This window comes from Lithobates pipiens, unplaced genomic scaffold, assembly GCF_037356315.1.
Source record: "Lithobates pipiens isolate NorthernLeopardFrog02 unplaced genomic scaffold, aLitPip1_a1.2 Scaffold_27, whole genome shotgun sequence".
Lineage (NCBI taxonomy): Eukaryota > Metazoa > Chordata > Amphibia > Anura > Ranidae > Lithobates > Lithobates pipiens.
The window spans coordinates 44,037,006-44,063,054 of NW_027507788.1; the positions used below are offsets into that span (position 1 = coordinate 44,037,006).

General features: G+C 41.8%; 1 protein-coding gene across 1 annotated transcript; it reads left to right on the top strand.

Annotated features, from left to right (window-relative positions):
- Positions 1 to 13,152: 13,152 nt before the first annotated feature.
- Positions 13,153 to 22,492, top strand: CRYAB (crystallin alpha B). The gene is made up of 3 exons (XM_077456926.1): positions 13,153 to 13,431; positions 19,807 to 19,929; positions 22,144 to 22,492. Exons 1-3 carry the CDS (start codon positions 13,237 to 13,239, stop codon positions 22,345 to 22,347), a joined length of 522 nt encoding a protein of 173 aa, XP_077313052.1. The 5' UTR covers positions 13,153 to 13,236; the 3' UTR covers positions 22,348 to 22,492.
- Positions 22,493 to 26,049: the final 3,557 nt, after the last annotated feature.

Consider the following 26,049-nt stretch of genomic DNA (forward strand, 5'->3'; position numbering starts at 1 on the left):
GCTATTGGCTACTGGCTATGAACTTCCTTATTCGAGTCCAGTCGTACGTCATCACGTTCGAATCCGTCGGAGTTTGGTGTGATTGTGTGTGGCCAAGTCCGCTCAGTCGAAAAGTCCGTCAGAACTCTGTCGGAACTCCGGCAGAACTCCGGCAGAACTCCTTCGGAAGTCTGTCGGACATAAGTCCTCTCGTGTGTACGGGGCTTTACTGTGGCTATATGTGCAATTAACTTGGATTATAGTAATGTAATCGGTGTGTGGTGTCTCTTCTTTCCCTTTAATACATCTGGCTACTATCTTTACCTAGATTTCTCAGCCTTAGGTCAACCCTGGTTTTAGGACCAGTTGCAAGATTTTGTATTGTGCTTATATTCTTTTACTAATCTCTTCTCCTATGTTACCATCCACTGTGATCACTTCAGAATTGATAAATGTCTTCTTTTAAAACAGAACTACAACTACTACTACAAAAACTACTTTTTACTCCTCTCCCCTTCTGCTTTGGCACCTATTTTTTTCTTTTGAAGGGAGCAGGTACCTCGTTTCAGATGTAGACTCGCACCTGCACAGTGAGCAGGTGACTGTGAAGCTGCAAGCAGTCACAATTGCCTGCCCACAGCACCAGGGCTCGAAGCCCGGTGAAGTAATTGGCTGGGTGATGACAGCACTGGATCCTGGGACAGGTGAGGGTCCTATTACTAAAAGTTTTTGTAGCTGCTGACTCTCAATTTTTTCAAGATGCCAATCTGTGCCCATCAATGATGCCAATTTGTGCCCATCAGTGATGTAAGTCAGTGCTGCCTTTCAGTGCCCATCAGTGTCTGCTTATCAGTGCGCATGAGTTCTGCTCATCAGCGCTGCCTATCCGTGCCACCTATTATTTCCCATCAGTGCCGCCTAGCAGTACCGCCTAGCAGTGCCACCTATCAGTGCCCATAAGTGCTGCATATCAGTGCCGCCTATCAGTGCCCATCAGTGCTGCATATTAGTGCCTTCTCATCAGTGCCCTTCAGTGCCACCTCATCAGTACCCATCGATGCAACCTATCAGTGCCCATCAGTGCAGCCTTATCAGCGCACATCAGGGAAGGAGAAAAATTACTTATTTACAACATTTTCTGACAGAAACTATGAAAAACTTTTTTTTTCAAGATTTTTGGTCAATTTTAGCAAAAAATAAAAAACCCAGTGGTGATTAAATATCACCAAAAGAAAGCTCTATTTGTTGGAAAAAAATTATAAGAAATTAATTTGGGTACAACATCGCATAACCGCGCAACTGTCATTCAAAGTGTGACAGGGCTAAAAGCTGAAATTTGGCCTGGGCAGGAAGAGGGCAAAAGTGCCCAGTAGGCAAGTAGTTAAATGTGTGACCCTTTTGTCCCAAAGTGACTAACTTTGGGACAAAAGGGTCACACAGAGCAATTCTATGTCTACAATTTAGGATCAAAGATACAATGAATTATAATAATTATAATGAGTAATTTAAAGGGGTTGTAAACACTTGTGTTTTTTCAACTTAATGCATCCTATACATTAAGGTGAAAACACTTCTGACACTGTTTTGGGAAATATGACCCTATGGCTGCTCCAAGGTTATGTGAACAAAGGATGGCATGGCAGATGTAAGATATTACACAGTTCTCACATCTATTTTAAGCAAGATGAGACATCCAGTTATATGGCTTCATACCAATGTAAATATATATATAAGCTGTCATGCGAGAAAAATCTTTTTTTGGGTCTTGGTACTTACAGCTGGCAGGATGACTAGTGCGAGGCATCAGAGCTACCAGAGTTATGCTCTCATTGAACCATAGTCTGCTTGTATTTGCAGTGGTGTCTTCTTACTAGAAAACAATAGAATCAATCGTCACTTTAGCACCGAGTTCCTCCCTTTTAGCATAAAGCAATGCCAGCAATAAGATTCCAGTTCACATTGTGTGATTTTTTTTTTCTTCCCCAGTTTTTTAAGAGGATCCAGTCAAAAAGTATAACATATTTTGAAATGGGTAAAATGGTGTCAGAAAGCATGAAATCAGACTGAGACAGAAGTACAGTTAAATCACACTTGTTTAATAATAAAAGTAAAAAAGAACAAACATAGTCAAAACATAGCCAAAGTTCAGTAAACTGGAATGGATAGTCAGCCAAACCAGAAGTCAGGGATCAACGTAGTGAAACAGCAAGCAGGATCTGGAGCCAGAAGAGATGTCAGCAAAGCAAGTCTTTAACCACTTGCTTACTGGGCACTTAAACCCCCCTCAGTACCAGACCAATTTTCAGCTTTCAGCGCTGATGCACTTTGAATGACAATTGCGCAGGCATACAACACTGTACCCAAATGAAATTTTTATCATTTTTTTCCCACAAATAGAGCTTTCTTTTGGTGGTATTTAATTACAGCTCGGAGTTTTATTTTTTGCTAAACAAGCAAAAAAAGATGCAAAAAAAAAATCATGTTTAATAGTTTGTTATAAAATTTTGCAAACAGGTCATTTTTCTCCTTCATTGAAGTGCGCTGATGAGGCGGCACTGATAGGCTGCACTGGTGGGCACTGATGGGCTGCATTGGTGGGCACTGATAGGCTGCACTGGTGGGCACTGATAGGCATAGTTAAGGCGGCACTAATAGGCACAGATAAGGCGGCACCGATGGGCACAGATAAGGTGGCACTGATGGGCAAAGATGGGCACGGATGGGTGGCACAGATGGGTGGCACGGATGGGTGGCACGGATGGGCACTGATAGGTACCACTGATAGATGGGACTGATGGGCACTGATAGGTGGCACTGATAGGTGGCACTGCTGGGCACTGATGGGCGGCACTGCTGGGCACTGGTAGATGACACTGATGGGCACGGATATGTGGCATATGAGGTGCAGCACTGTTGTGGAGGCAGATTGTGGGCACTGCTGGGTGGCACTGTGGGCACTGCTGGGTGGCACTGCTGGGTGGCACTGTGGGCACTGCTGGGTGGCACTGTGGGCACTGCTGGGTGGCACTGACGGGGGGCACTTACTTTTTATTAATGTGGCACTGGCAGGGGCAGGTGGGCACTGGCAGGGGGCAGGTGGGCACTAGCAGGGCTGGCCGTGATCGGGACTGATGTCCCGATCACGGCCGCCGGTGATCGGCTTTTTTTTTTTCTCTTTTTTTTTCTCCTCGCGCTGACAGCTCGTAGGGATCATCAAAGATTTGGATATTTTTTTATAACCTAACCCTGACTTGTACTTCTCAACAACATTGTCCCTTACTTGTTTGGAGACTTCCTTGGTCTTCATGGCAGTGTTTGGTTAGTGGTGCCTGTTGCTTAGGTGCTGCGGCCTCTGGGGCCTCTCAAAAAGGTGTGTATATGTAATGACAGATCATGTGACACTTAGATTGCACACAGGGGGATGTCATTTCACTAATTATGTGACTTCTATACCCCTCTGCGAACTGACCACAATAATCAGGGCTGCTGAGCCCTGATACCGTGGTCAGTTTATGTGATTTCGTCAGCAGCAGCCTGCTATCTGCTTTCCTGTGTGTTCTCTGTCATCTTCCCCCCTTCCCTCCCTGCCTGTCTGCTGTTACAGGCAAACCCCCCCGTTCCAGCTGCTCTCATAACTGCAGCTAAATTGTCTTATCCCCTCTGTACCATAATTAGAAGAGTCCCTGTGTTATGTAAAAAAAATCCGGTCTGTACCTATATGAGCGCGGGGTGGGTTAACAACCACTTTAAGGTTCACAGCTATTTTAATAAGGCAAATAGCATCACTGCAATGCAAATGCAACAATATGTTACATTTCATCGACTTGACTTGGAGTCTGATCAGTTGTTATATGCGTTTTTACAGTTTCCTGTGGCCTTGAATATGCTTGTTTATCTGAAATAATATACTAGCTCCACTATAGAATAGTTAATAGGCAAAAATAATTATTGGCTAAATGACACACAAGTCTCTCTAGAAAACAATGTCTTCTCTATTGCACATGCTTGCTTCTTTCTGTACCCACACCACATTCCTCGTGGACAAACAGGCAAGTGTCAGATGATAACTAGTCAACTGCCAGTAGCAGGCAACAATGTCACCACTGAGAACTAAAAATAAGGATCCCTCAAGGTGCAAATCCCTGCTAATGCTAGCTATGAAAATATCTATAAATCTATAAATAAACCCCTATACGCGTGAAACTGCAAAAATGAAGAGAGGGGGGGAAAATGATTAGAGTGGGAGCTCTCTGTATCATGTCATCAAAAACTCATAATAAAAACCCTGTTTGGTCTCAACCGACACCAATGACATAAAAGGGGATAAGGAAAAGAGGATTGAAAATACACAGCCCACTCACTGTGCAAGTACAAAAAGTCAAAAATACAAAAATGTATTATATCAATAATACATAAATGGAATAGCCAATGATAAGGTATAAACACAGTATGATTTCACAATGTGTCAATCAGACTGTGATAAAAACTCAATGTCCACCATTCTTGCCCCTGTCCAGTGGCAGTAATATACATATAGTGAAGAATGTGAAAGTACAATATCTTCAAGCCTGAGCAACAATAATAAATTGAAACATAGAAATTGCATGCATGTGAATAGGATGTGGAGCTAAGTTGACTCCCAACAGGAAATGGATCCTAGGAAGATCAGACCTGCATCCTGGGAAAGAGGCACGCTCGCATATTGTGGTAGATGTTATTAATTCCTTGATGTATCCAAAAGGGGGGGGGGGGGGATTGCTGAGATATGAAAGAGGAAGAGATGGCACCCTGGGTGAACAGTGGTCTAAAGGAGGTATAGGAATTGAACGGTACAGATACAATATGTGTGTGGCATGAAATGCCAGAGATTTGAATGCAAAACAATGTACTGTAACCTCCTTCTCACTGTTGCAAACCATAATTTGATATGCAGAGCATGCATGCAAGTTGACAGTCCTGGTCCATGGGAGACCATACATGGATCAAAGCATGTAGTCCAAAGCAGAAAGAGAGTAAATCTTCAGTGCCAGTGCCATTGCCAATTTCCTGATGAGTCACGTCAAGCATGCGCAAGTGTTCATATCCTCCAGTCACAGAGGCAAGGTGGACAAGGAAAAAGCGAGCCTAACCTGTTTCACCAGTCACCGCCGTCTGCGTCAGAGGCAGTGAGGTCCCTACCACAACAATATGCCAGCGCGCCTCTTTCCCCGGATCCAGGTCTGATTTTCCCAGGATCCATTTCCTAATAGGTGTCAACTTAGCTCCACATCCTATTCACATACATGCAATTTCTATGTTTTAATTTATTATTGCTGCTCAGGATTGAAGATATTGTACTTTCACATTCCTCACTATATATATATATATATATATATATATATATATATATATATATCTATATATATATATATATATATATATATATAGATATATATATATATATATATATATATATATATATATATAGATAGATAGATATATATCTATATATATATAAATATATATATATATATATATATATATATTACTGTCACTTGACAGGGGCAAGAATGGTGGACATTGAGTTTTTATCACAGTATGATTGACACATTGCGAATGATTCAGTTTTTATCATTGGCTATTCTATTTATGTGTTTTTGATATAATAAATTTTGATTTTTTGTACTTGCACAGTGGGCAACCCTTAACCCTTTTCCTTATCCCTTTTATGCAATTGGAGTCGGTTAAGCCCAAAAAGGGTTTTTATTATGAGTTTTATGAGCATGTCACCAGATGAACAATGTGTAGATGAATTGAAGTTTTCGGAGTGTCATTATCATGCCATAAAGTTCATACAGTGCACCCAGGATTACCCATTTTATACCTAGCCGCAAAGGGACTGAGGGATATTTGTGTTTAGAAAAAGTGTAAGTGTGTAATACTATGTAACAATATGTCCATATACTTTTATGGCAATAACTTGTATATAAGCAAGTTATTGCCATAAAAGCTGTATGGGGACCTAGGTACTGCCCTGGGGGACATGTACAGTGCCTTGAAAAAGTATTCGTACCCCCTGAAATTTTCCACATTTTGTCACGTTACAACCAAAAATGTAAATGTATTTTATTGCAATTTTAAATCTAGAGAGGGACATTTTTGCCCATTCTTCTTTGCAAAATGGCTCAAGCTCTGTCAGATTGGATGGAGAGTGTGTGTGAACAGCAATTTTCAATGGACTTGGCCACACACGAACGGACTAAATCAGTTTGAAAGTCCGTTCGTTCGCTCTGCACCCACCTCCACCCCAAAGCACCTTGTCCCATGTTGATGGGGACAAGGGCCTCTTCCCAACAACCCCGGACTGTGGTTGCCAGGGTCTGTGGGCGGGGGGCTTTTTGGAATCTGGAAGCCCCCTTTAACAAAGGGGCCCCCAGATCCCAGCCCCCCTATGTGAATTGATATCGAGTATATCGTACCCCTACCCATTCACCAAAAAAAGTGTCAAAAAGTAAGAATCACAGGAAACTGTTTTTGACAAGTCTTTTATTAAAAAAGAGAAAAAAAGAACCATCAGACATTCTAGGAGCATAAATTACACATCTAATTTCATTCCTACCTATCACACTTTTGAAGGCCCTGGAGCACCAGGACAGCGGAATTACCCACTAAATGACCCCAATTTGGAAAAAAAAACACCCCAACCTATATTCTATAAGGCAAGGTACTCAGGTAATCTGATGAGCTGCAGATAGGTACTCAGGTAGTCTAATGGGCTGGAAACAGTTACTTGAGTACGCTGATGGGCTGCAGAAGGGAGGGAGTGTTCCTGCTGGTGTAATTTTACAATTCGCCAGTAGGGAAGTGATCAAAATCCATACCAGATCCAAAGGGTCCCCCCACACCGTTTTTCTCCAATTTTTTTAAATTTACATTCTTACATTCTTATTTTTACAATTATTTATTGTTTAATTCAGCTCTCAGTGGGGAAGCCTTAACAACCTAACAAAACCTATTAACTGTGCGCTCGGCGGGCGAACATCCCACTAAGTGCCCAGAAAATTTGGGTTTTAGGTGAGTACTTGAATGAGAGATGTTCAGGCCAAACCTTATGCTCAGCCCAAACGGTTTGCCCATCCCTAGTGGTGCCTAAACACTGTAACCCGTCACAGTTGCTCTTGCTGGGTGCAAGAATGGGTCCTGCTGTTAAAAATGTGAAACATTTTTAAATTACATGCACTTGTCAAACAGGTGCAGACAAATTGAGCCTTAGGTGTTGGTGGTGCCTGAACACTCACAGTAACTCTTGCTGGGCACAGTAATGGGCCCTGCTGTTAAAAATTAGAAAACAAATTGAAATTACATGCACCTGTCAAACAGGTGCAGAAAAATTGGGTCTTGGGTGTTGGTGGTGCCTGAACACTGTAACCCCTCACAGTTACTGGTCATCAACCCTGTCCTCAGGCCCCACTAACAGGCCAGTTTGCAAGATAACTGGAATACATCACAGGTGATATAATTTGCTGCTCAGTGATTGCACTATTCTAGTCTGCATCTCCCCAAGGTAATACTTAAAACCTGGCCTGTTAGTGGGCCCTGAGGACAGGGTTGATGACCACTACCCTAGCATATTCAATCAGTTACATCAGCATCAGGGGCTTGATAGCTGCTGTTGATGCAGGACTGATTCATTTTGATAAATGTCAGCTGGTGAACAGAGTCTGTGGACAGGTGCACTCTTTTATCCATCACAAAACCTCCAGCAACAATGAATGCCATTCAGAAAGCACACTGGATGCAGGACAGGCCAGTAGAACAATTGCATATTGAGCAAGTTCTAGCCAGTGGTCCATCCTCAAGACCCAGTAACCCAGTGGATACTCAGTTGGAAAGGTCTCCAAGTATGCTTTTACCCCTAGATAATCCTGCACAATATGATGCAGACACTGCCGATAGTTGCTTAAACCTAACAGCCCTGAGAGCTGAGTACTAAAGAATTGTTTGAAGGCAAAGTCAAGGCAGCCAGCCGCCTTCTCCACCACTCTTCTTCTGACCGAACAAAGCCCCAGAAACACATTGTCCAGGAAATGATAACCTCTCAGTGTCTGGAAAGGTGTTACACTAATTTTTATTCAAGGCGTCCTGAAGATGTTTCATCCTCTACTCCCTCTGTAAAGGCAGGATAAGATCTGCAACATTACACTTGTAACGTGGATCAAGAAGGGTTGCCAGCCAGTAATAATCCCTCTCCTTGATACTACGAATCCTCGGATCCTTTTGCAGGTTTTTCAGAATCAGGGAGCCCATGCAGCATAAGTTTGAGAAGGCATCAGATTCTGAGTCCTCTGGGTCACTAAGGATGACATTGTCAGGAACTACCTCCTCCCAGCCAAGTACAGCCCCTGGAGTTTCTGGGGACTGAAAACCATCTCTTGAAAACTGCTGTATGTTATCCTCTACATCCATGCTGACACAATCCTCCTCCTCTTCCTCCTGTGTGTTTGGCGACCCCGCAGAAATGGTACCTGCATAAAGGGGGCTTTGAGAGAAAGGGAAGTCCTCCTCTTCCTCCGACTGTTCTGCTTCAAGTGCCCTGTCCATGATTCCAGGCAGTGTGTGCTCCAGCAGGAAGAATAGAAGGATAGTTTCACTGATGCATGTATTTTCGCGGCTCACCATCTTTGTGGCCTCCTAAAATGGTGACAGAACAGTGCATGCATCCTTTATCAGCAGCCACTGGCATGGTGAAAAGAAGCCGAGCTCCTCTGAGCCTGTCCTTGTGCCATACTCACACAGGTAATCATTGATGGCCCTCTGCTGCATGCACAGCAGCTGCAGCATTGCCAATGTTGAGTTCCACCTGGTGGGAATGTCACAAATCAGGCAGTTGGTGGGTAGGTTGAATTCCCATTAAATGTCAGCCAGCTGAGCACTGGCATTGTATGACCACCAAAAATGGCCACAGACTTTTCTGGCTAAATGCCTCAGAAGATCTTGTAAGCCTGGGTACCTGTTTAAGAAACGCTGTACCACCAAATTCAGGACATGGCACAAGCATGGAACATGTGTCAAGTGTCACTGTGGGGCGGAGAGAAGGTTGGTTCCATTGAACCATTCCTGATTCAAGCTGCCGTGACACAACCATCTCTGAGCCTGTCCCCGCAGAGCTGACAGAATCTCTGCCCTGGTGTGGCTCCTGTCTCCTAGACAGACCAACTGAAGCACCACATGGCACTGCTGGTTCAGAGGACAATTTAGCAGAAGAGGCCATAAAGGAAGAAGAAGTGGAAGGGGTGGAGCAGACAGACATGGCAGAATCACCACCAGCTTTTTGGAGGCATGGTGGTGGAACAAGCTTTAGCATTGAACCCTGTCCTTCATCCTTCCCAGTTGCCAGCAGAGTTACCCAGTGTGCCGTGAAGGAAATGTAATGTCCCTGACAATACCTGCTGGACCATAAGTCAGCAGTAATGTAAACCTTGCTGCTGACTGACCTGTCCAACGAGGCCAAAACATTGCCTTACACATGATGGTACAGAGCTGGAATGGCCTTACGTGAAAAAAAATATTTTTGGAACCTCCCACTGTTGTACAGCAGTAAGGCAGCAGTTATAGTGCTAGCAAATTTGGCCACGCTTTTAAAATAAAAAAATAATAAAAATTTTAAAAAAGGAAAACACTGTGAACACAGAAAGAGAGGATCACCCAGCAGTCATTCTCAAAATCATAGAGGTGAAGTTTTGCTTAATCTTCAATGCTTCCAACCTTCAATTACCCAGGTCCTGGCTTAGGAGAGCTGCCATATACACTACACCAATAGCCCAGGTGTCCTATCAACACTCCATTCCACTGCTGCAGATTCCCCAGCATTTGACAGTTTCGGGAGTGTTGGATGCCCATGTCCCCCACCACATTGAATAGTTACACCCTCTGACCGCTATGTCACTCCGGGTCCTGTACTGACGTAGGGGTTGGAGGATCAAACCACAGCGTACAGCAGGGTACATACACATCTAACATTGCTTTAAGCTGTAGCTTTGGAATGGGGCCATGGAAGGAGACAGACTACAGGAGACAGGAATATCATACAGCAGCTGTTTTATTGCAGGGAACTGGCTTTTCAGTTATTTTATACAATTTTTTTTTTACATGAAGCACACTTAAAACCACAAAACATTATATAGTTTCTGAAGGCAGAGACCCTGTAGAATAAAATGGTGCAATTTTTTGCAATAATAATAATTGCAATTATTTTATGCCACACAATATTTATGATACTGTTTATCAACTCTATATTTTCAATAAAATCGCACCCAAGTACATTTCATGCACACAAACAATATATTACCCATTTTTTTCATTGCATATAAAAGATGAGGTTGTGTTGCCAAAAATCCTTTACGCTTTAAGAGCTGCTACAGCTCATCAGTTAAGAGTTATTATTGAATGATGGCCCTAGATTTCTTGTTCTCACTCCAGTCTACATGACAATTACGTGTGTTACATAATCATAGCTTTTGTACGTGTGCACACCAAGCACATGCATTTGTGTTCCTGTGTGTGTGTATGTGGAGGTAGGGTGGGGGTTTAAAAATCTTTTTTGGGTGTATTTTTATTTACTTTATTAAACCTAAATGTTTGCATTTTTTAACTTAACTTTATTATCATCACAAGGGGGCTGAAAAGATGATGATGATGATGTGATAGCATAGCGTAGGTTAAAGGTTGTCTTTAAGGAGACATCAGGGGTCCATTAGATAGTGCTCAGAGCTGAGCCCTTATCGGTTCATACTATCCAGGAGAAATCAGTGACTGTGCATTTTCCCTCCTCACTGTGAGTTCCTGGGCACCGATGAGGGACAAGTGAGCCTGGGACATATGATGGGAGGGTGGACACTTTACAGTAATGTGATGGCTCAAATCACTTCTACTTGAAGACAGAAGCAGGGACTAAAAAGTTAAACAAATTGTGAGTTTCTTAATGCACCAGTGCTGCTACAATAGTTGGGGTGGCAGCAGTAAAAGGTTTAAAGGATAAGTTCACCTTTAGTAACATGTTACATATTATACTCATATTTAGGGTGTAACATATAACATGTTACTAATGTAGCAGCCCTGCTCACCCCCCCATCCCCCATTGTGACAGCGGATGGTGGATCCTCTCTCCCCGCACCCACTGTCACAATTTAAAAACAGCAAACTGAAAGAATGATATACAAGACTCATCTGCAACAATGGCAGTTTTCAGGGGCACTGCTGAGCAATATTGTAGTTCATTGACACTCCTTCCACTTCAGTAACTGCCTGTACGGGAGGCACGAGCAGCCAGCTGTTTGGCAGTCTGCATGAGCCTGGCATTGCACCTGCGATCTGTTGATGCCTACCTGCTAAACCAAATGGTTTCATCTCTACTAGGAGGGAAGAAAGTGATGTGTATTCTATGTGATATTCTGCCGTAGGTGTTTTACTATACAGATATCTTCCCCGTTCCTTTAAGTTGACAAAGCAATATAGGTCTGATTTTACTGTTATTTAATTTCCCTGTTATTCTCCACCTATAGGGCTGGTTCTCATCTGAATGTGTGCAATCCCATACAATGCCAGCGCGTTCCTGTGTGGTCTTGCTCTGCAGCCCATTCATTTGAAAAAAAATGGTCTGTGGAAAAGTATGCAAGCACAAATTTTGCGGAACGCACTGTACTAAACCGCATGGTACTGCAGTACCATGCGACTGGGTGCAGGCATATGCACTGATGCGCTGCGTTTGCAAGCTGTGGCTGAAGTACCATTGACAATTCATGGGCACCTGCATGCAGATCACAAGGGCAGTGTGTTCACCTGTGGTGTGGGAAACATGCATGGAATGCGCCTTTTTCACACTGCGTTTTGGTGTGAAACAGCCCTTAAATCAAAATAATCAGAAACATCAGACATGCTCAGTGGTTTAGCTGACTTAATATGATACATCATTTAGAGTGGAACTAAACCCTCCTATCCTTTAAAGATAAGGAAGCTGCCATATTGGTATCTTTTTGATCAGCACTTGCCATGATGCTGCACATGTGATCAGTTATAACACCAGCCATTTGATGGCTTGACAGTTTAGTTCAGAGCACAAGCAATTATGACATGTATCATTACTGACATGCCTTGAAAGTAACTGTTTTGGGAAACAGTAAAACTCATGGGTTTAGTTCCGCTTTAATAAATATAGGGCTACACATTTCAATTAGCAGTGCAGGATGGGTATCAGAAGTATCACTTCTCTTATCATTATCTGCTACTCCTTTTAACCCCATCACTAATATGCAAGTATGGGCCCTGAAATACAGTGTTTATCACATTTCTACATCTCTATTATAGTATGCAGTAGACTGTGCAAGAATTTAGATCAGGAATTCTAACATCACTTATTTTCACATGCTGCATGCTTGTTTTGTGGCTGTGGCCGCAGCTAAAGACAGCCAGGCAACTAGCCTTTTCAGAAGGAAGTTAGCAATGTGCAGCAGTTTGCATTTTTACATCAGTACAGGTTTTCTTTAATGGGTGGTGTCACAACAGAATTCTCTGCAAAGCTTTAGTTTGACATTATCAATGATATATTCTGTAGTTCAGATTGATGTATCTAACATTCTAGGGGAAAAAAGCATGGCACTAATTTAAAGAATAACATCTCAAGTAATGTATGCAGAATATACAGAAATAATCCCTAGGGAAATTAGAGGTGACCAACAATGTATTGGTCTCTATAAGCAGAGTACAAATGCCAGTCTCCAGTCCACTGCATACAGAATAAACCCACAGAAGGGAAAAGGGCAAGCGCTGAGATATTCAGAACTGCAATGAAATGAATAAGCTACTCTCTGGCGGCAGCAAGCTGGCATCACACTATCTGCTGTCAGATCTGAAAATGAATTCATCCCTTGTCATGTTACAGAACAGTGGCTGAAATGATCCCCCTGTCTGTTAATCCAATGTGCAAAACACTGAGACAGAGGTCACAGACAATCAGAACCTCTTCTTGCTGATCCAATGGGATGAGGATTGAATAGAGGATGTGTCACTGCTTATATCCTACATCTAACTATTGAATGGGAGCAGACAAGCGTGGTGGCATAATTAAGCCACCTGACAACTCTTTTCCAGAAAGTTCAATGTTGGGGTACCAGGGAGGAGCCCAAGCTTGGCAACTTTGTATATAAGACCATTTGGTTTGTTGGGTAGTTCCAACATTGAGTTGTTCTCTCTCTGACAGCTGTCATTGGAAGCCAGAAGAAGATGGACATAACTATCCAACACCCCTGGTTTCGCCGCCAATTTTACTCCTTCTTTGGACCAAACAGGATATTTGAACAGTGTTTTGGGGAGCACATCCAAGAAGCTGATTTGTTTCCATCTTCAGTACTATCCCCATTCTACTTCAAATATCCATTTCTCAGACTGCCATCCTGGATTGAAAGTGGCTTGTCAGAGGTAATCCCCAGCTGTGTGCCTACTGAATGTTTAGAATTATAAACTACACTATATTTATTAGTACAGTTATATATGTAGTCTTAGAAAGTGGCAGGTTTCATTGCAGCCTTTTAGGGCAACGCCGATCTAAGTTTATATCTCTTTCATTTCCAAAGCATTGAGTATCTATGCAAAGAGGCACAAATAATTTGTAATTAAGTTCTGAAATATAACATATGTGGATGATTCTACATATCGCCATACTGAATAGAAAGAGGCAACAAGTGGGCTGTGAACGAACAGGGGTACAGAATAAGCATGTTTACCAATATGAAATCATATGCTACAACATAACAATTACTGTATACATTCTATATTAATTTTGACACTTGCTAAACCTGTAAAAGTTTTTCATATATTAAATATTTGATGTTTAAAAAAAAGACAGTAAAATGAGTATTGACAATGACAAATTGTTACTTTTCTGTACTTATTAAATGTTGCAATAAGGATTAGCAGTGTAGTTTAGGGCACTTAAGTAACAACTGATTTTTTACTTTTCAAATCAAATTGCAATAGCAATCATTTTACAGTATATGGAGCAGTAACTGACAGTAAGCAGTAAATGCTGAAATCAGATCGGTACTAAGGGTTACATTTGGACATCATCATTACTCTTACATTATGTAATGACTGAATTGCAATTCAACAGATTAATTCAATTTTACAGATTTACCTGTCACCCTTTTTCTTTTATTGCGATTAGACAAAAGGAGTGTCTATTGTATAACGTATTTTATGCTTTAAAATACTCTTATTTCCCCTCTACATGTATTTTCCGATAATATAATATGTTTGTTTTGGTCCTGTGTTGGCAGAGGGGAACATTGCTGAGCTATCATACAGTCCTAAATCAGTTGTCGCCAAGAAAGTCCCTTATTAATATGCATGGATCACATTACATCATATTGCCCAATGTGTGTATAATCTTACACTGTATCTCAACAACACTTCCTAAAATACTTCCCCAGTCATTTCATCTTCACTGATTAGGCAAGGGCACATCACACACAGTGCAAGCATCATATGGGAATATTATGCAATTATCCACCCTTTCAGGTCTTTAATGCCTGCTGCTAACAAAATATCTTCCAGGCAGAATGACTGTCTTGGTGCATAGCACAAAATTCTATTTAAAGGATATATCTAGTGAGAACTGTTATGTACATTTAATAATTCCCATGGGAAGACTTCTGTTCCTAAATTCCCAATTACACCCAACTTTACCACCTCTTGAGTCCTGACGCACAACCTAGGGGTGATGGTGGCATCAGGAACTCCAGCAGAGAGATTTCAAGATTTTGAGAGATCAAAAAAAAAAAAAAAAACCTTTAGGGGCAACTAACCAATTTAATTACAGGTTAGAATATGGAGATAGTTTAGTAGCAAGTAGTCGGATTGGGACGAGATGCTTGAGAATATTAAGCAAGTATCACTGAAATTACCTGATCGTCTTACGCAATTGTATATAATCCACAAATCATATCCTACCCCTGCCAGGTTGGCGAAATTCCGGCCCGGTTACAGTCCGGGGTGCACTATGTGCCCCAGCCCCACTCGAACATTCTATCCCTTAATATGGGCATGCCCTGAGATCCAATCATATTGGGCACAAATAATCAACTTCTTACACGATCATATGGGATCACCCCTCCAACTGGATCCAAAAGTATGTGTACTGGGGATGTTTCCGGACATTAATCTGGATGCATACCTGACAACATTTCTACATTCAACGTTATTTATTGCAAGAAAACTGATAGCGAAATATTGGATGCGCCCGGCTCCATTAATAGCACACAGTTTAATGTTTTAAAGGACTATTTAAAACTGAGGTTTCATTTATGGGAGAACAATGGTAGTCTAAAACACTTCCTGACTCCCTATACCTGATGGGGATTCGAGCATTGGGAGCTACCAGCTGCTGCCTTCATCATGGAGTCTCCCTTCCTCTGCAGTCTGAAAAGGGTGAGATAGGTAGGCAAATTTGGGTACCCAGATGTTGAGATCTTGGTCCTTCCTTCACAGGAACAAATTCTGTGGGTAACATTTTTACCTTACAGAAATGTTATGTTCACATGCAATGGTGTTAAACGAAAGGGTATGTATATCCAAAAACTTTTTTTCAATCTTAAAACAAGTGTTGAGGGATTTAAACCTCAGCTGGGTTTTTCATTGCTCTGTGTCCCTATAGAGAGAACCACCCTCTCCATTTGCCCTGGTGACCATTGGCATGAAGACAAAAAAATATGAAATCCAAAATTTTACAGTTGTCACTAGAAAAAGAGGCGAGGGGAAAATCTTCCAGTGGGGACACCTGTTGCGACGACAATATTTAAAGATTTCCTCACATTTCCTGTTGTCTCTGGGACAAAAAATGATGGGGAAAGCTCCCAAATGGGATACAGTCAGCTAAACATAAACGGTAGGGGTCTTAACCACTTCCCTTCTTTATTTAAAAAAAAAAAGGTTTTTGTTATAAACACTACAGCTGTTTATATATGGATGTTGACACAATTTGTATTAAAGGAGAAGTATGGGAATAAAAAAAAGCATATATATATATATATATATATAATAACCTCTATGGTGCAGCATTGGTGTGATGCTGCCACTGGACCATGTCAACCTCTAGAAGCAAGAGCTGAGCGATCAGATGGCCATTAATTGCTCAGCTCTAAGCCCTTGTACACACGGTTGGACATTCCAACCACAAAATCCGTCTGATTTTTTCTGACAGATTTTGTTCGAAACTGGTGTTGCATACACACAGTCGGACAAAGTTGTTGGAAAATCCGATCGTTCGGAACGTGATGATGTTCGTTCGTTACGACGGGACTACATTCAGGCTAGTAGCCAATAGCTTTGGTCTCGTAATTTGATCTGAGCATGCGTGGCACTTTGTCCGATCGGAATTCTCTACAAACGATTGGATCATGTTGTCGGAAAATTTTATATCCAGCTGTCAAACTTTGTTGGTCAGACATTCCGACGGAAAAAGTCAGATGGAGCCCACACATGGTCGGATTATCCAACAACATGGTCCGATCGGACATTTTCCGACGAAATGTCCAACCGTGTGTACAAGGGCTTAGTCTTCTTGGAACAGAGAGCATTGACTTCCATTCACCGCTCTTCGCTCTGCCCCTCCAACACTCACTGGAGCATCAGGCTGGAGAGGGGGTGGGCACAGGTGGCTTTGGCTTTCAGCCATGCCAGCTATTACTCAGGCAGCTGGGAAGTTCCCGATAATATGGTCGGGATCCTTTTAGAACCTGCAGGGGCTTTGTGATGTCACCTGACAGCCGTCAATAGCTCGCTATCAGCTGACTCTGGGTCACAGGAGCGCAAAAGTAAGTGCACTTCTGTGAGCCAGAAGAGAGATATGACCAAAAAAAGCTTTGGCTATAGTTCTCTTTTAAAATGAAAATCTTAAAGTACAGCATGTAATCATTACACTAAATTTTGCAACAAACGTGTTAAAATTGTAACTAACCGCAAAACGTTTTCTTTAGAGTGGAGACGGATTAGAACACCTGTCAGATTTTTATTACTAGGATTCCTTAACTTTGGAAGGGATTTCCTCTCACTTCCAGTCTGGCTATAAGACAGGAAGGGAAGGGAAATCTCCCCAATGGAACACATATGGCAAAAAAATGACAGGGGTTATAACCTTCCTGTACAGTTTTACTTTAAAGGGAACCTGGAACACAGGAACTGTCATTGCTTATTACCTTCTAAGAATACTAGTTACCTGGCTCTCTTTGGATTCAGTTGTTCTCATTCACAGACAAATAAAATATTGTATTGAAACTTTCAACATAAACCTGTAGTTTAGCCTTTTTCATACAGATATGAATGTGATTACGTAAGAAATGGTCCCTATTCAGCTACCGCATAATAGAGAATTCTTGTTCTCTTCCCATGTAATCACTGTCTTACAAAGATAGCAATTCACTTAGTCCTGACATTACTGTTGTGCAAACAACAATACTCTGGGATTTCATACTTCCAGTATAATACCCTCTTTATAATAATGTTTTCTTCTACTGACCACTGAAAGGACAAAATAACAAAATCAGTCTCCAAGGTTTTAGACATTGTAAAGTACAGGGTTATTTCACAAAACCCACTATCACAGCAATCTGGAAAGTTTTGTTTAACCATTTCAATACTGGGCCTTTTCAGCGGTCACACTTTGAATGACAATTGCGCAGTCATGTAATACTGTACTCAAACTAAATTTTTGGCATTTTCTGCCCACAAATTGAGCTTTCTTTTGGTGGTATTTGGTCACCACTGGGGTTTTTATTTTTTGCTAAACAAACTAAAAATGTTTTCTTTGTTTCTGTTATAAAATGATTTGTTTTCTCCTTCACTGACGGGCACTGAGGAGGCTGCACTTATGAGCACTGATGAGTTGGTACTGATAAGTTGGCACTGATGAGGAGGCAATAATATGTAGAATTGATGGGCACTGATAGGCGGCACTGATATGTAGCACTGATGGGCATCGATAGGTGGCACAGATATGCAGCACTGATGGGCACCGATAGGCACTGATAGGCAGCACTGATGGGCCCTGACAGGAAGCAGTCATTGGCACTGATGGGCATTAATAGACAGGCAGCACTGATGATGAGGTACTGACAGTCATTACTGATGGGCACTGATTGGCATCTGTGAAGGGCATGGACAGGCGTTACTGATGGGCACTTTGATAGGCATTTTGGTGGGCACTAACTGGCAGCTGTGGTGGGCACTGATTGGCAGCTGTGGTGGGCACCTCTGATGGAGGCTGCGCTGATAATCAATGTGACCCCCCTCTCTGACAGGAGAGCTGCTGATCAGTTACACGGTGTGATCAGCTGTGATTGGTCACAAAGCTGATCATGTGGCAAAGAGCCTACGTCATTGGCTCTTTACCACAATCGGAGATGTGGTTTGTCAGAGTGACTCACAGCACCACCAACCGCCACACTGCGTGCCCTTGCGGGGGCCTGATTGTGGCTTATTCTGATGGACGTCATATAATGCCTAGTCAGGATAACAGAGCCACATTGCGGAGGTCAATCCACAATGGGGCAGGTGGGAAGTGGTTAAGGCTTTTGGTCCTCACTTATTACAAAGCACAAACTTTTGTTGTGGATGATATGATTAAACATATATATAATGCATGGCAAAGGATTCCCTGAGTACGATGGGTATTTGTAAGGGACAGCACAGTACCAGCCTGCCTCGAGGCTCCCTTTGTTTGATTGAAACCTTGGATACAGCCATCCAATAAGGGATATGTCACTGCAAAGAGTTATTCACATGTATATGTAAATTTCAGCTTAACCTGTTTATGACAGCATCATAAATATGCAATAGCATGGCAGGTTTGCTTTAATGCCCAGCTGCTGCATATATGTGCTTCTTTATTGTTCTGGGGCATGGTTCATTAGTTTTCTCAGAACTGTGACCGAGCTGTCACCAACAGCTCAAGGTCAACTACCAACAATCAGGAGCTGGTAGGATGGGTTCCTGATTACATCATCACTGTGTAGCCAATCACAGTGAACAAATGAACTGGAGCTACTTTAACCGGCATCTGGTGACACAGCCAACTTAAAGGGCTATTTCCCGCCGATGGCAAGGGGTTAAGTTATTGAACCATTGAACTGTAAACAGGCTTTTCACAACAAAGGGTCAAATGAGATTGATGAAAACATAAAAAGGAGCCTATAGCTTCACCTGCTGGCTACAAGTATGTTAAATATTATTATACTTTATTAAATATTTGCCTGCTTAAAGAAAAGAAAAATACTTAAATACATAAAAAAATTATGAAAGAAAATATATGTAGAACCAATTATAATTTTAACATAATGTGTGCTAAAAACCTTTACTCTAATTTATATAACTATTGTATTACAAATAATGTATAGGATATATTTTATAGCAGTTTACATTGTGCATATTTTAGCAATTACAAAGCAAATGGTAGAAAGGCCATGCCTATAAGATGTTTTATGGTAAATGGGTGTAACAAGACTTGAAGAATAAGTGCTTATATATTTAGTAAAAAAGACCAGCAAAGTCTAAATATAAAGCAAAATTATCAACAGAAATTGTATAATTACAGTACGATAAAGTTACCGTGCAGCGGATGTTAACCCACTATAAGCACACTGCTCTGTAGGGTTTCCATGTTTCATAGGCTGTTCACCTCTCTTGTAATATAAATGTGGATACAAAAATATTTAGCACATACGGTAAGAATTTATTAGGGGTCTGACCATGAATGTAAGCAGACTCATGAAAGCTGATTTAAGTGTGTTTTTTCTCCCTTAGATGAGACTAGAAAAGGATAAGTTCTCTATTAACCTTGATGTGAAACATTTCTCCCCTGAAGAGCTGAAAGTTAAAGTGTCAGGAGACTTCATTGAAATCCATGGAAAGCATGAGGAGCGTCAGGTAAATTGCACATCTATAATCTTTATTGCCGCACACATTGCCACAATTTGTGTCCAAAAAATTTGAAATGCTGTTCCTGTGCCCTTGGGCAAGGATTACTCTTCACCAACACTTCTGTCATGTCGGAAATCTCACCCATCTCTAGTCCAGTCTGAACTTAGAGATCTGTGTGTCAGACATCAAAGGGTTATGTAGGACCATCTAGTGGAAGCTGCCACTTCATTTTGAAAGGTCGTGTTCTGGGGCTATTATCATTATTCGTTCTTTGTTACCTGGCAAGTTAGTTAACTGGAGTGTATGTCAGGAGTAGAGACACCTGATATGAAATTGCTTGCTTTATGGTGGTGACTGACAACGTGATGCTATCCCTGAAGCATGCACCATCAAAAAATGGTTAGTCCTTTTCCATTGCTGTCACCATATGTATTCATGCATACTAATTATTAAAAGTCAATAAACAAATTTGACAAGAAACCCCCCCCCCCCCCCTCAAAAAAAATGGTTAGTAGTTGAATATTTTTAACTAGACCGGTTCTCTTTTAGGGGCTAAGAAGTGCTGAAGTAATCTCTTTCTGTGCAGTCCAAGGCCATTCAAATATGGCGGCTCTACAATATACTCATTTTAGGGCATTTAGACTACTTTATGAACCACACAATAGCACCAGTATATCTGACACATATTTATATAAACTATTCTTACCATGACCAAGTTCCCATGTTATCCATAACCAAATTCTTCTTTTCATTGTGTCAATTACATAAAAGGTTCCTGATTGTGTGTTTTGACCCATCTGGGGCTCAGCAGCTAATTAGAGGCACTAGTCATGGTAGGAAGCTTTTGTCTGGTTGAAGGAGGATTCTAAATATGGTGAGATTATCAAGGGTGAGCTGTCCCCATTTTTTCCATAAATATACATTCATATCTGCACACAGTTTTCTAAAGCATTATATATGAATTAATAAAAATAGCTAGGTGTGTCCATTCCATAAATGGTGAATTTAGAATGGTGTGTTGTAGTAAAAGAGACCATTTACGAAAGGCAAATCCACTTTGCACTGAAAGTGCACTTGGAAGTGCAGTTGCTCTAAATCTAAGGGGTAAATCTCAAATAAGTGGAAGGGCTGCTGATTTTATCATCCACTCATGTGCAAGCTAAAATGCTGTTTTTTATTTTTCTTGCATGTCCCCCTCGGATCTACAGCAACTTTACTTCCAGGTACACTTTCAGTGCACTTTCAAGTGCACTTGCAGTGCAAAGTGGATTTTCCTTTAGTAAATAACCCCCCATGTCACTTTGCCCATTTAAAGCCCATTGCCCCGACCCAGTTATGCTCACCTTTCCATGAATCCCCTGATGCAGCTGGCGTATAATACTTGGTGCATCCAGGCATGGAGAAGCATGTGACTCGCTCCTATGATGCAGTGTTCAGGCTGATTGGCCAATCACTGTCACTTGATGGAGAGGGCGATGTTTCAGCTCCCTCTAGTCTCCAATACCAGTCAACATTGGGTATATTGGAACAAGGAAAGGTGGGGGATTGCTGATGAGGTAAGTGAAACTGGGTGGGTGGGACTTTATACAAACCCTCAATATATTCCTATCTCACACATTCTTGAGCACAGCCTGAAGTAGGTGGGTGCTGTAGCAATTGCCAACAGGTTGACTGAAATTAGCATAAATAAGAAACATATCATATGTTGCCAGCACACCATGAGTCCCTAATCAAAGACCAATGTATGTGTTGGTGCTTGGATACTTGGGAAGACCGATGTGTGTGTTGGTGGTGGGATATACGGGAAAGACCAATGTGGGTGTTGGTGGTGGGATACCTGGGAAAGACCAATATCGCTGCTGGTGGTGGGATAGACAGGAAAGAACAAAGCGTGTTGGTGGTGGGATACATGGAAAAGAGCAATGTGTGTGCTGGTGGTGGGATACTTGGGAAAGACCAATGTGTGTACTGAGGGTGGGATATGAGGGAAACAATAATGTGCGTGGATCTTGCTGCTCTGCTCTGGATTAGCTGTGGGTTTAGGGTTCTGATGATATGAGTTTTTTTTTTTTTTACCTTATATCTTTTGGTTGAACTCTATGGACATGTGTCTTTTTACAACCTGAGTACTTACTGTACTTAAGTAGATGTAATATAATGTTGAAAAAATGATAGAAAATGTGTTTTGGACTATAACTAATTTGGGTTATTTCTTCCCAGGATGAGCATGGCTATGTTTCCAGAGACTTCCAGAGAAGATATAAAATCCCAGTGGATGTTGATCCCCTATCCATCACTTCATCCTTGTCTCCAGATGGAGTGCTGACAGTGTGTGGACCCAGAAGACAGGCTGATGTCCCTGAACGCTCTATCCCAATCACTCGTGAAGAGAAGGCAGTTATTGGAGCTGCCCCCAAGAAGTAGAGTCTCTCGCCTATTCCAGACATACAAGATACCTTTCCACCCTGCCAGAGAGAGTGCGCGCGTACTACATTGCTACATGTATTTATTTGTGCTGTCCTGTGACCAAATCAAATTACTAATACAAATAAAAGCAAGGAGAAGCATCGTCAAGTGTACTAGTGATGATTGTCTTACGCTGTGTTTAAAATGAGCAAACGTTTATTAAAGTGTATCTAAACCTGGGAACAAAAATGTTATATATTAATCGACATACCAGTCTTTTGATCTGGTAAATGCATTAGTTTAGCTGAAAGCTAGGGAAACGATAATGACATGAGTATCCACGCTGGGCATACTTAACAGCCACCTTCTAATAGCAGGACATCCAGACAACACAGACACCTTCCGATAGGTGGGACTAAAATCACGCTCAGGTCATCCTGTTGAAGCTGGAAGTCTCCTGGATGTGGCCTCTGGCTCAGCCTCAAATTATATGGGAGCGGGGTCCTATGGGGTCGGAGCGAGGGAGCAGAGATACCTAAACGTATGCTGCCATGGAGTCTGTCATCTATCTGCACACAAGTAGTCCTTTATCCATCAAGCCTCTAGAATCCCCATATGTCCTCATATAATCTAGGGCAGTGATGACAAACCTTGGCACTCCAGATGTTTTGAAACTACATTTCCCATGATGCTCCACTACAATGCAGAGTGCATGAGCATCATGGGAAACATCAGGGGTGCCAAGGTTCGCCATCACTGATCTAGGGCCTTTATTATAACCCCTTTGTGCCGACTGTCTCCTGGCCCTTTAAGAGTTCTAAAAGCCGGGAGGCAGAGGTGGGCATTTTGGTCATGAGACCACTGTGATTGGCTGTCACATGATTGAAAAGCTTGCAAGTATGCACCAGAAGCTTACCGATCCCCATTGGCACCATGCTGGGAGCATGCAGGGAGCGCGCTCTCAGTCCGGTAAGTTGTTTTACAGCGCCGCATACAGGCAGCCGGGGGCCTTAAGCCTCACCTGCTAAGCAGATGCATGTGGCCGGAGACAAGAGGTTGAGTATATACCATCATCAGTTTATATCATTGCAGGTTATGTGCCTATATAAGATCCAATAACTGCAATTTGAAATCTATAATGTATTTGTCCAGTCCAATATCTTGCAATGTATAATTATACTAAATCAGTGGCAGGATCAGTGCTTTAAATTATTAAGTAATTGATTTTACAAGTTATAGAACTACAAGAATGAATCACCAATGTTGCAAGTGGATGATGTGATATTAAAGCATCTTTAAGTACATTATAACAATGCCTCTTTGTACAGAAAAGATTTGCCCATACTAGTACAGAATCCTTTTATATGGAGGTTCTTTAGATATAGTGTTACAATTTGATCACAATGAGTGGTGTTATGCATGGCTTTCTGTGACTTTATATAGTTATATAGTGGGTAATTTATGTTTTGGGAGACTGTGTAGGTTTGGTGTGGGAACTGCATAAACTACTAACCTGTCTATTCAATCCTAAAGTCGTTTTTCAGATCATAGTTATTTTATATCAGTAATCTATAAACTGTATAATTTTTCAATAACTTTAGCGTTAAATGACTGTAAAAGCCCTTTTCACTATGAAGGCTATAGTGTTGACAATTTTATGTTGAAATTATTATATACTGTATTCCATATACAGGGAGTTGTATACACATCCCTTAACAAGTAATAAAAGCTGGCAGTGGGTCTAACCCTTCCCAACACAAGACATATGCAGGTCTACACCACTGAAGCACTTTCTTACTTCCATTACTGAACTATCTGTGATAGTTCAGTGCAATATTCAGTATATCACAAAAGTGAGTACATCCCTCACATTTGTAAATATTTTATTATATCTTTTCATTTGACAATACTGAAGAAATGACACTTTGCTACAATGAAAAGTAGTGAGTGTACAGCTTGTATATATAACAGTGTAAATTTTCTGTCCCCTCAAAATAACTCAACATGCAGCCATCTATGTCTAAACCGCAGGCAACAAAAGTGAGTACACCCCTTAGTGAAAATGGCTAATTGGCCCCAATTTTGACATTTTCACTAAGGGGTGTACTCACTTTTGCTACAATTCTTTGCTACAATGAAAAGTAGTGAGTGTACAGCTTGTATATATAACAGTGTAAATTTTCTGTCCCCTCAAAATAACTCAACATGCAGCCATCTATGTCTAAACCGCAGGCAACAAAAGTGAGTACACCCCTTAGTGAAAATGTCAAAATTGGGGCCAATTAGCCATTTTCCCTCCCCAGTGTCATGTGACTCGTTAGTGTTACAAGGTCTCAGGTGTGAATGGGGAGCAGGTGTAATAAATCACTCTCTCATACTGGTCACTGGAAGTTCAGCATGGCACCTCATGGCAAAGAACTCTCTGAGGATCTGAAAAAAATAATTGTTGCTCTACATAAAGATGGCCTAGGCTATAAGAAGATTGGCCAAGACCATACAGCGGTTTAACAGGACAGCTTCCACTCAGAACAGGCCTCGCCATGGTCGACCAAAGAAGTTGAGTGCACGTGCTCAGCATCATATCCAGAGGTTGTCTTTGGGAAATAGACATGTGAGCCTGCCAGCATTTTTGTAGAGGTTGAAGGGGTGGGGGGTCAGCCTGTCAGTGCTCAGACCATTTGCTGCATCCAATTGGTCTGCATGGCTGTCGTTACAGAAGGAAGCCTCTTCTAAAGATAATGTACAGGAAAGTCTGCAAATAGTTTGCGGAAGACAAGCAGACTAAGGACATAGATTACTGGAACCATGTCCTGTGGTCTAATGAGACCAATATAGATGTATTTGGTTCACATGGTGTCAAGCATGTGTGGCAGCAACCAGGTCAGGAGTAGCACGCTGGTAGGAGTGTCATGCATGGTGGTAGCATGGTTGTAGGACAGTCAAGCATGGTGGTAGGAGTGTCATGGTCTGGGGCTGCTTGAGTGCTGCAGGCACTGGGGAGCTACAGTTCAGTGAGGGAACCATGAATGCCAACATGTACTGTGACCTACTGAAGCAGAGCATGATCCCCTCCCTTCAGAAACTGGGCCGCAGTGAAGTATTCCAACATAATGACCCCAAACACACCTCCAAAGATAACCACTGCCTTGCTAAAGAAGCTGAGGGTAAAGGTAATGGACTGACCAAACATGCAAACCCTATTGAGCATCTGTGGGGCATCCTCAAACGAAAGGTGGAGGAGCGCAAGGTCGCTAACATCCACCAGCTCCGTGATGTTGTCTTGGAGGAGTGGAAGAGGACTTTAGTGGCAACCCCTTAAGCTCTGGTGAACTCCATGCCCAAAAGGGTTAAGGCAGTGCTGGAAAATAATGGGGGCCACACAAAACATTGACACCTTGGGGCCAATTTGCACATTTTCACTAAGGGGTGTACTCACTTTTGTTGCAAGCAGTTTAGACATTAATGGTTGTGTGTTGAGTTATTTTGAGGGGACAGCAAATTTACACTGTTATACAAACTGTACACTCACTACTTTACATTGTAGCAAAGTGTAATTTCTTCAGTGTTGTCACATGAAAAGATAGAATAAAATATTTACAGAAATATGAGGGGTGTACTCACTTTTGTGAGATACTGTATGTTTTTTTTTACAATTTACAATAACATTGAAGGCAGCAAGACATATGGTAGCTCAGGCACATCAAGTCAAGTGCAACTGAC